We start from the raw sequence: 12,024 nt of genomic DNA on the forward strand, positions 1-12,024 counted from the left end.
GTGTTTATTGATAAACAGCATTTCCTTTTTCAAACCAGATTTTTTTTAAATTAATGTAATAAAATTAACGTGATAGGAAAGTATTTCAACAATAACTGGTCAACAAAGTGGTGGATGTTTATGCAAAAGCTACAGCTCTGTTTGTAAATAGAAACACAAATACTTTTCTTCTTCCTAAAGAGGAATCAGGTCGTTGCGGTACAGCAATAACAAGGATGAAAAGGGTTAATTCAAAACTTCAGGCTAAGAATTAAAAGTTGAAAAATGTTTATTCTGAACTATTGAAGGTAATGTTATAACACATGAACCGCAACTAATGCACTGAGATGCAGCAACACAAGGGGTACCCGTCGCCTTCAGCTATTAGTAGATTTTCACGTACATTCTATGATATGTTTTAGAAAAGTGTGATTTGCATTATTATAAAGCTTCTCAGGCACTTTTAGGAAAAACAACTGATTGGAGGGGATGGGGTGTGTGTGGATAACTGAAACCGTCCAAAAGTTTTACTCCTGGGGTTTTCCTGAACAGAAGTGGGAGTTGAACACAACCCCGATGGAAATTTCAACTGTTTCAGTGAGATGCACCCAATACCCTGTTATTTTTAGAATATAAGAGCTAATTATTTGCTGTTAACCTTTCCAGAGCTAAGTAGGGGCATGTAGCACAGAAAACCAGACGTAACAAAAACTTTACCTTATTTCTAGCAAAATGATAAAGCAAACACTCAAGTAGACTACTGCATGTTTATTGATAAACAGCATTTCCTTTTTCAAACCAGATTTTTTTTTAAATTAACATGATAAAAGTACAGAAGCCTTTGTGGACTTTAAGACAATTCACGCAGGCGCTTTTGGTGAGGAAACCATCTTGCAGAGTCCAGGGCAGGAGCTCTAGGGCACAATCCCCCCCTCTCTTTGTTCAGCTTACCGAGTGTTCACCTGCAAAGAGAGTTCAGAGGATCAGAGGTAAGAAATCCACAGGACACGTAACAATTGCTATTTGTCTGCTTGAAGATCCTGCTATTTTAGTCACTTGAACTCAAGGTGCAGTAGTTATGATGCATTTTATTTTGGTTTAATTGCAGTTATAAGACAACGAACTGGTGGTCAAAGTAGCACAGGAACACTACACAATTATATTTTGAAGCACAGCAAATTAGAAGACAATATCTAAATAAAACGGGATGCAAACACTACTCACCACATCATCAATCTTCAGAATGCTGCGCACGGTTTCTGTTGCGAGAGTCAAGGCGCTCAGAGACACGAGCAGCGGCTGCACAACCAGCTCCTCCAGGATGTTGGAAATGCCACCCTGGGAGAACAAGCAGCTTTTACTTTGTGCCAATCACATTTAGCAAGTTTTAAGCAGAATCCTCAGGACAGTCAGCTCTTCATTAGACAAAGTGCTTGAACTATTCTGTCCCCAACAGGAATATTATATTACCCATAGCCCTAATGCTCAGCATTTTCAACACCCAAGTATTTTTTTAAGCTATGCTCCCACGCTTCCTCGTTACCTTTCTGACATTAATGCCGGCTGTCTTCTCTCCTTGAGCGTGCCTGTTTCTCAGCTCCGTGACGGTTGAGATGGGGTTGAGCCCCGCGTTCTCAGCCAGCGTGGAAGGAATGACTTCCAGCGCGTCCCCGTATGCGCGGACACAGTATGAGTCCATACCCTTCAGAGTGCGAGCGTACTCGTTCAAGCGCAGCGCCAACTCGATCTCCGGTGCTCCGCCTCCTGCAATTAAAGCTCTGAGGACAGAAATTAGAAACTCGTTTAACAAGGGAGAGTGTAGACTCCTGCATCTGGGCAGGAACAACCCCAGGTTCCAGTATAGGTTGGGAAATTACATATTAGAGAGCAGTGTAGGGGAAAGGGACCTGGGGGTCCTGGTGGACAACAGGATGACCATGAGCCAGCACTGGGCCCTCGTGGCCAGGAAGGCCAATGGCATCCTGGGGTGTATTACAAGGGGGGTGGTTAGTAGATCGAGAGAGGTTCTCCTTCCCCTCTACTTTGCCCTGGTGAGACCACATCTGGAATATTGTGTCCAGTTCTGGGCCCCTTAGTTCAAGAAGGACAGGGAACTGCTGGAGAGGGTCCAGCATAGGGCAACGAAGATGATGAAGGGAGTGGAGCATCTCCCTTATGAAGAAAGGCTGAGGGAGCTGGGTCCCTTTAGTTTGGAGAAGAGGAGACTAAGGGGAGACCTTATTAATGTTTATAAATATATAAAGGGTGAGTGCCATGAGGATGGAGCCAGGCTCTTCTCGGTGGCAGACAATGATAGGACAAGGGGTAATGGGATCAAGCTGGAACACAAGAGGTTCCACTTAAATTTGAGAAAAAACAACTTCTCAGTGAGGGTGACAGACACTGGACCAGGCTGCCCAGGGGGGTTGTGGAGTCTCCTTCTCTGGAGACATTCAAACCCGCCTGGACATGTTCCTGTGCGACCTCACCTGGGCGTTCCTGCTCCAGCACGGGGATTGGAGTAGATGACCTTTCCCTTCCAATCCCAAACATACTGTGATACTGTGATACTGTGATATAAGTGCATAAATGATTGGCTTTCTGAATTATTAACGTAATACGTGAGACATTACCTTTTCTTAACTAAGCACCGTATGACACACAGGGCATCGTGAATTGAACGCTCAGCTTCTTCTAGAACAAGTTTGTTGGATCCACGTACCACAATGGTGACGGTTTTTCCAGGGTTTGTACAGCCTGTAATCTGAAACACAAAACCAAATAGTAAGACTGAAGAACAGAGTTTGGACAAAGACTTTAGTTGTACTTGCAAGTTCTACAGCAGTACTGACATCTGGTGAAGCAAAACTGTTGCACTTCTCAGGTCAGTGGGTGCTTGGATTAGAAGTAGGTACTTAAATGTAATAACTTCAGTAGAAAAAATCATTAGTTATTAAAATAATTGGTAGATGTTAAGTGGGTGAAAATGTTTTGTCACCCACCTTGATTAGTTTCCCAGAACCGTTGAGGTTGACCTCCTCTGCCAGCTCCGCAGAGCCCAGCATATCCGCAGTGAACTGGTCAATGTGAGCAACGGGCTTAGTTCCAATGGTCTGAAAAAAGAACGGGTAAAAAATACGGAACCTACTGGCATTGGTGGGGTACTTAGTTATAGGGTAGACTTTAAACACCGCTGCTGCTTAAACCACCATTTCTATAGCTCACATTACCTTGCAGATAAACTCAATGTCATCTCTTTCAATGTCTTTAACCACCATGATCTTCATTTTGTTCAGGAAATGGAGGGCGAGGTCACTCAAAGCATCCCTAAAAATAACCACAGGGTTGTTTTTAGTAACCAGGTCATAAACTGCAACATTCTTACTAGCAGTGCTGAAATTCTTCAGCCTACAGAGGAGGGATGTCAATAAACTCAAAATACAAACACCACTTGTGCTTTCTAAAAGTGTGGTCACTGTTACAGCCAGTCTCACACTCTACCAAGACTGTTAAGGTTTGGCTTCCATTTTCCGGGTATTCCAAACAATTGTTGCCCCAAACACACCCAATAAGCCAGTAAATTGGTATTAACATACCGCAGAATAGACTTCTGAATCAGCAACACGTTGCATCCAGCCTTCTTAATTTGCTTCACTAAATTCAGAATATAAGCTCTCTCTTCACGCAACACTCTGTCCATTTGAGCATAATCCGAAACAACTATTTGGTTGTCCATCTATTAGAAGGGAAAAAAGAGAAAAACGAGTGTTATGAACTTTAAAAGCAACTGTCAGGATGTTCCACATTCTTTAACATTATAGCGTGTGATTCAACACAAACAAGCATGACAATAAAATGTCTTATAGAGACTGTTTAAATTATGGTAAGTACGGAATTTCTGGAGTATTTTCTTTCTTATACCAACTCCAAGCTCTTAAGTATGTACGCACTACCCTGCAGACCTTCATTACGGTTGCGGCATAGAGCTGACATTACAACATCTTGAAAAAAATATGCTGTTGTTACATTCCTGTCTACCAGGTACTACAGCCAAAGGTTGTGCTCTAGTCCCAGCTTAACTTACATCTGTCTTTGGAGCTGACAAGCAGAACTGAATGAGGCCAATTTTGGCTTTTTCCACTCTGGTTACACCAGTATTTGCCACCTTCTGAGTCAGGACGAGTCCTTCAACCAGTTCGCAATCGTCAATTGTGCCTCTGGAAATAAAACCCACCAATGTCTTTAGCACTTTGGGAAGCTGATTTCAAAGAGACAAAGCTAGTCTAGTTAAAAAATGTTTCTTACCCCAACTTCTTAACAATTTTAATATCTCTGAGGTCCACACTATTAGCTGTACTTGGGTCAATCACCTTCATCACAGCATCCACACTCATTGGAGAAAGTAAACTAGAATACTGACACACAACCTAGGGCATTTAATAGTGGAAAAAAAAAAAAAAAAGAATGAGAGATTTAACACTCTTAAACAGTGATTTCAAAATGATAATGTCATCATATTTCAGTGTCTTGACTTCTAAATTTTGAAACAAAGCTCATTTTCCCTCCCTGACCATTAACCTGATATCTTAATGTGTCTTCTTAATGGCTGCTCCGTTGAAAGCAAAAAGCAGCCACGCTGGTGGGAAAACCTACACTTAAGGACTTGGGGAAGAAAATGTGATTTATCTTTCTTAGACTCTTAAGACAGGACTTTAGAGCTTCCCAGATTCTTCTGCCAAAGGGAAACCAGCACAGTTCTCTGGATTCTGATGCTGGTTTAGGAGTCTCTGCCGCATGAACAACTGCTTACCCGGACTGTTGGCAAAAGCGCCCAGATCCCACTTGAGTTTTCTGTTCTGTTTCAGGTGAAAGCTCATTTTTACATTTACATTCTACATCTAAGATGATGAAGTATTTCAGACTGAAATTCAGTGAAATTCTCAATCAGCTGTGGCTTTTTCAGAGAAAAGTCAGGTAGCCAAAACCAACCAGATGTGCGATGTGCAGGGGGTTCTTAGGAAGCAAACAGCAGCATGAACTGGGCAAAACTCGGAGGTACCAGGTTCAAATATCAGTCGTACCTTGGAGTTCAGGGAAGTGGTCGCGCTGTTCAGCAAGGTCTCTCTGTCACTCAGCTCCACCGGCTGCGCCATGTTGGTCAACACTTCAATACCTTTATCCAAAGCTTTCTGGAATGACTCAGAAATGATGGTGGGGTGAATTCCTGCAGAGAGCACAAAAAGGTGTTTTTTTCCTCACCCTCTCCTTCCAGCAGCACCACCAGTACTGGGAGAGGAAGGGAACACAAACAGACTCTTGTCATGGGCCAGAAAGAGAACAACAAGCAAACTGGTGTCTATCGAGATAAGGCTGGTGTAAGGAAATTGCTATAAAGTCCAAATTTGAGACAAAAAATAACTCTGTGGGTCCGATCACCCTCACTGTATTTCCAGGGCACACAGAAGGTCAGTTGTTATCTGGCTGGACAGGTAAAAACACTCCTACCCTCTGGAATTATGTCTTTTCCCAACCAAATTTTTCAAGGTCCCTATATTGTAAGTGATAAGAGGTGATGAGTTTGCCAAATATAAAAAGCCCCTGTAGAATCACTGGTCCCAAACTTAATTTATACCTTCTTATGCTCTTTGTCCATAAGAGAAACACCAGTATAATTGAGGGGAGTTTTTACACGGCAACATTCATCACATCATCTAGCCTGTTTCCTCTATCAATAGCAATGCATTCCATTAAAAATAAAAAGCTAAACAGATTTTTAATCAAAAGTGAAACATGAATGTGCAGCCTTGGGTTGCCTTTCACTTTTCAACTGGAAACAGCTAATTTAAGCTTCATTATACATATGCAAGCAGATAGAGGACTTAACTACGTCCAGTTTTATATGAAGTACATATATTCTTTACCTTTCTGAAGAAGTCTGGAACAGGCATCCAGAAGAGCTCCAGCAATGACGACAACAGACGTAGTGCCATCCCCAGCTTCAATGTCTTGTGCTTTGGAGAGCTCTACCAACTAAATGACAAATTGTGACAGTTTATCTTTAGTGCTACTTAACTGCAAACACACCCGCAAGCTTAAAACTGATCACAAAATTTCTTGCCCTGTCGCTACGTTTATCTTTTTTTCTGGGTCACAGAAATTAAGCTCTGACACATAACGTCATCTAAGCAATAAATAAAACCCACCTACCATTTTGGCTGCAGGGTGCAGAACCTGCATTTGTTTCAGAATAGTAGCACCATCGTTCGTGATTGTCACATCTCCTTTAGCATCCTGGATCTGAGAAGGGAAGGAGAGCGCAGGGCTCATCAGTAACTACAGATCTTTATTTCATGCTGAGCGTAAAATGTTTTTTCCTGACAATATTACTTCTCAAAGTGGCATTTAGTTCACACTTCCCCTTAAATGAATGAAACTTGGAAAAGCATTTCAAGGCAAAAGATAAAATATGTTGACTTCACAGTATTCCCAGTAAGCTTTAAATCTATATAAGTGTAAGATTTACCATTTTATCCATTCCCTTTGGTCCAAGGCTTGTTCTAATTGCATCGGCAACAGCTAGAAAAAGAAGAAAAAAGACATTTGCAAGTGGATCCAAAGAACCAGCAGCTCCCGCTCCGTCATCCTGAACGTTTCCCCTGCAGACAAAGCACCTCCCAGCATCACACAGCGCACGGTTGTGTTACCAGCAGCAAATCACACAAACCGCTGCAATATCAGGACTGATCTCCACAGCTCTTTATTTCAACAATTAACATCCGATCACTTGATTACTCGGGTAACAATACAGAGATGTTAGATGCCAAGTAATCCGACCAAGGCTTGTGTCAAATGCCAAATACAGCGTTAGAAATCCCTCCCCCCCCCGCCCAGGCCTCACCTCACCTTTGCCGGCCGAGATGTTGCTAAAGCGGATCTGCGAGGGCTTGTCCCGGTCCTGGTAGGTGCTCTTAGCGCGGTTCCCGGCCCCGCCGTGGGCCTTGGCCCCGGTGCTCTCCGGCATGGCGGCGATGGACGCGGATGGGCGCGGATGGGCCCCGATGGACGCGGATGGGCCCGCGGTACCGGCCGCCGCGCCCGGATCCTTCCAGAAGCCGCCGCCGCCACCAGCGGGACGCGCCGGGGTCCTTCTGGCCGGCGCCGCGAGTGATGTCACGTAGAAGCTGCCCCTTTGCGCGCCTGCGTCCTGGTAGCTGAAAAGAGGCACTCCCCTCCCGCGCTTGCCGGCGAATAGCGCGGACACCTAAAAGGAGCGCGCGCCGCTTCTAGAATGAGCTGCGCGGGGGCCTCGGGCGGTTTCCCGCCGAGGGCGGCGCTGAGCCAATAGCGGGGCTGGGCACGCGCCGCCGCTGAGGGGCGCAGGGGCGGGGCGGGGCGGTCAAAGGGCAGCGGGTCCCCTCACGGTCTCGGCCCCGCTGGGGGCGGGGGCCCGGGGGCCCGGGGGGTGCGTGGGGTTGTTCACACACGCAGCGGCTGCGGATGGGTCCCGCTGGCCGGCCGGGCTCTCTGAGGGACGGTGTTTCCTCAGGGAGTGTGAGGGGGGAGAGCCCGCCTGTGGCACAACCGGGAGATCCGGGGCCGTTCTCACCCGTTCCTGTGTGAAACCCTGCGCCACTGCCACCTCAGGAACGAGTTCAGGTGATTCTTAGAGTATTAGCGACACATAAGCGGCTTGCGGGGGGTGGGAGTGCAGCTGTACCCAGGATTAGGCCGGCCAAGGCTTTATTTATTATGCCTTTATTTATTATGGTGTCTTGCAGCTTTTTCCTGCTAAGGCCAAGACCTGCGATGCCATCCCAGTAGGTTTTTAGCACCTGTTTTCTAGTCTTTTGCAGAACCCGTTATCAAAAAGGGTTTTGATTTGTTTTATTGCCAGTGAAGTTAGACTTGAATTACAATAAAATAATAGAAGCGATGTGTGTTTTCTTCCAACACCCCGATATCCCCAGCTGTCTGAGAGACTCGTCTCAGCTGCGATGGCCATTGTAAAAAGCTATGCTTTATCGTCAATAAAAATAATGCCGGAATTGAAAGGCAGCTTATACCTCTTGGGATGATCTTGCCTTGATTACTGTATCAATATAAGCAGCTTCTGTATGCTTTTGTTTTTGGGGATTTCCAAATATTTAAATTATTTTATTTACCTTGAGCAGAATGCACATGTAATATGGTTTAAGTTGAAAGCACGTAGTTGAATTCATAGAGTGAATTAATCCTGTACTGTGTTCCAAGTAAGACGCAAAGGAGGGCGCAGCAGCTCGAAGGAGCTCTGACTAAGAGAAGAACAACCAAGTTGTATCTAAACCATATTTATTTTCTGAGTGGGTGTGAGAAGTCAGGGTTTATAATACGGCAGCACCAATAAAGTGCTCCCGCGTACAGTTGTACAAGAAATGTGTCCCTGCACTAGTCAGGTGCTGCTGGTGTAAGACACAGTGTAAGAAACAGGCAGAGGATGTGAGCTCTTGAGCTTGTTTTCAAGTATGTGCATTTATCTCTCGTTGCAAGTGAAACGTGTCCTCATGGTGAGCAATTTGTTAGTGCCAGCAGCAGCTTTGTGTGGCGCTACATAAAAACCAAGCGTTTGGACAGTTCTGTTGTCAGAGAAAAATAGGAAAAAAGATGCAATAGTTACATGTTTTTGTCATCTCTCAACCATTTCTAACAGTTGCTTTTGAATTATTTTTGCTGGATTTATGCACCATTGAAGCACTGATAGCTGCTCTTTGTCTGCTGGAAACTGTCGTAGAGAGAAGGTCTTGGAAGTGAATGGTCTTCACATTTTGTATTCAATTTTTAGCAAGCAGAAAAGAAACGAGCTTTCAGGATGAAGTTGGAGATACAACCAGGTCATAGGGGAAAGGTCTACTAGTCAGAGTCTCGACCTGGGTTTATATCACCTTCAAAATCATCAGAAACACATCCTAAATATCAGAGTTCCTTGGGGTCTCTGACCCTGATCTTAAAGTACATCGAGCAGCGATGGCAAAAGTACTAAATCCTCGACATTTAGCGCAATGTTACAGCTAGACTCAGTATAGAGCTGAGCTTTTAAAAGAGCTGTTGAAGTACCTTTATGTTTATTAGAGTTTGTTGTGGTATCACGGGAGGTTCCTTGGTTTCTCCTGGGTGTATATAAGTGGTATAGCTCCATTTAAGGGTTTTGTGTCAATTTCAGCAGTGGCAAATGTTGTTCTCTGGTGCTGAACTGGGCTTTGGGGTTTGGTTATGCCAGAGAGTGGCACCAAGGACCTAGTTTTCCTGCAGGAAAACACAGATCGTGTGCTGTGACCATCAGTGAGGTTTTGTCAGGATTTTTGAAGGAAATGAAGGTCAGAACTGATGCTGTCACAGCCACTGGTTACACATCGCTCCTTGTCTGGCAAAAACAGCCCTGCTAATGTTAAGAATCATTTGGGGTTGGAGTTTGTTCCATTGCTGGGTGGAGATCTTTTTTTAACTTGGTGCGTAACAAGCTGCTGAGCTAAGGTTGAGCCTGCTGTGGTTAGCAGCTACTTTCTTTTGAAGAATTTTGGTCTGGCAGGGTTGATTCTCTAGAGCTGGGCCTTCAGGGCAAGCTTAGGATTAAGGGTTTTGTAAGCGTGAGTCTGTGCGATCAGGTTTGCGCTGAATGTAAAAGGAGTTGTCTGACTTATTTAAAGCTTGTCATCCCCTGCCACTTCTTTCTGTGTCAAACAAAGTCCTTGGGCAGAGCTTGGTTTGATCTTGTGTTGAAGTTTTATGCTTCATTCTACACGAAACAGAGATGATTTTGTTCCTTTTACTAGTGCGTACTTAGGGGCAGCCTTACGGCGAGGCTTCCCTTGCAATGTCCCATTGACCTGTGTGTCAGTGGTTAATGTTGATCCAGGCAGAGGCCTGTGGGGAGACATTTCTTGCGTATTTATAGTTTCATGCTGCTTGTGGGAGGTTTATCTGAGATGGCTGAACGTCAGTCAGACTTGCTGTTGAAGTTCAGCGTCACGTCAGGGTGAAGGTTGAGGTTTCACACCCAAAGGACCAAATGTGTTGTTAGGTCAAGTTTAGAGCCAGCACTCACAGAAACCTTCCAGGCTTATTTTAGAGCTGAGCTTAGACTCAGAGTTGCCTGTTCATTATAATGTTTTTCTTACCCTCTTATCATCATTTCTGGCTGTTCTGACCTTTTCCAGCATTTCCAAGGAGCAGTGAGACGATAACAAATTATACAGAAAACACCCACACATGTGATCCTGGGGGGTAATACTTTTTAGCTTAATTTATTGAAAAAATGCGATTTGTGTGCTAGTACTCTGTCCTTCAAATAGGACTTGGATTTATAGCCAATTTGGACTAAATGTGCTAGAAACTCTGGTGTTTTCTGGCTAGATCCTAATACCAAGTGGGCCCTGCTTGTTCTGCTCCAAGATGAGCAGCGCAAACAACCTTCACAATATAAATACCATCAGTGATTAGGACAAAATGCAGCTTCTGGGAATATTTGCATCTCTGTCCTTTTTAGAAGGCGAGAAATACCTGGGATGTGTATCTTACTACTTACTGCACTTACGTCAGGTAGGATACGAACGTTAGTGTCATGTAGGGTCGTCTTTTCTTTTTTTGCTGAAGATAATTTGCTGAGTGTTCTCAAGGCATCTCAAGTGATGACAGCGTAACCAACGATTGCCCAAGAGAGGCTGACATCATTTCACCTCATGGCCTTAGATAAGTTATTAAGTACCATTACTTAATCTTGCTCTGATAAGAGCAAATAGCTCCTAAACATTTAATAAATGCAATGCTCATGCCTTCCCAGAAGAAAATATTTTGCACAGCAAGTAGATTTTTGTTTTTCAAAGAAAAAAGTCTCTACCTAGTGCTGAGTGTGATTATTATTTTGTTTTCCTTCTTTTTTTCTCTCTCCTGCTCTGGGTGTATCCAATGGACTATGTATTTTGAAGATCTTTTGTCTCTTTTCTCCCACCCCCTCCATTTCTTGTTAGTATTTCTTTCTCCCTTATGTTCCTTTTAAAATATATATATATATATATATAATCTGAGAGACATGGTAAGCAGTTAAAAGGCTGCTCCCCCATTAAAGGAAGTTGCAAAAATGAGGATATTTGCTGCGGTAGTACATCAGGAAATGAAATACACAAAATGCTGTGCAAGTATTATCATCCTACATGGACTCGTGGGTAATGTCATCGAGGATTAGGTGGCAGCACAAAGCACAATGCTGCACTGTGGTCTGGAAGAGAAGAAAAATACCCTGTTCATGGTGATTTTATTCTAAGACACTAAGGCAAACATTGCTAGTCCTGTGAGGAGTTTGCTCTAAGGGATTCCTATGGATTCAGACTCTTTTTTTTTTTTTTTTTTTTAAGATTGGTGCATCATCGGTGTGTTTTGGAGCAGATCAGGGTTGCTTAGAAGATCCCCATCCATTTATTGTAATATTTCACAGTAATATTACATGCAAATTGAAATTCAAAATGTCAGATAACATAGACATACTGAACAGTTATTGATCTTCATCTGTGCTGAATCAAAAAAACAACCAATTCTTGCCTTTGTTTTTTGTTTGTTTGTTTTTTTCCTGTAAGTGCAACCAATGTGATCTGATCTGTTTCCAAAATCTACTATATTTAAAAAACTGGACTTGTAAGACTGATTTACCAGTTTTATTTTTCCCATGCGGTAACCCCCTCCTTGCTCTTCCGTATCAGTGTCAAGTTGGCAGAGAAATTTCTGATCATAATGCTACAAATCGAATTAGAGACAGGTACAGATAAGCTTCTGAATGTCAGTCTGTGGGACTAGGACTGTTGCTACTGTTAATTCTTAGTGCTTCTGCTTTCTATTTCTTCAAATGTTAATAGGTAAAGGTATACAGATGCGCATGGGCAGTGTGAATTAGTGAGCTTTGTCTGTGGGGTGCAGGTTGAAGTTCTTTGATGAAAAAACTTAATATTTCCATGAGGAAATGAGAATACCTGGGGAGATGATTCCAGCCTCTCCCTCTAGATGACAGCAGAACACCAGCCT

The 12,024-nt window shown here is 43.6% G+C and overlaps 1 protein-coding gene across 1 annotated transcript; it reads right to left on the reverse strand.

Moving 5' to 3' along the window:
* Positions 1–732: 732 nt before the first annotated feature.
* Positions 733–7,143, reverse strand: CCT4 (chaperonin containing TCP1 subunit 4). Its single transcript, XM_082047177.1, has 14 exons — positions 6,883–7,143; positions 6,503–6,555; positions 6,187–6,276; positions 5,901–6,009; positions 5,061–5,203; positions 4,285–4,406; positions 4,064–4,196; positions 3,576–3,715; positions 3,210–3,306; positions 2,982–3,092; positions 2,613–2,743; positions 1,523–1,757; positions 1,204–1,317; positions 733–941 (listed from the first exon to the last, which is right to left on the reverse strand). Exons 1-14 carry the CDS (start codon positions 6,998–7,000, stop codon positions 927–929), a joined length of 1,611 nt encoding a protein of 536 aa, XP_081903303.1. The 5' UTR covers positions 7,001–7,143; the 3' UTR covers positions 733–926.
* Between the last annotated feature and the right edge of the window lie 4,881 nt (positions 7,144–12,024).

The sequence above is a fragment of the Streptopelia decaocto genome (assembly GCF_964273445.1).
Source record: "Streptopelia decaocto genome assembly, chromosome: 3".
NCBI classification, from domain to species: Eukaryota; Metazoa; Chordata; class Aves; order Columbiformes; family Columbidae; genus Streptopelia; species Streptopelia decaocto.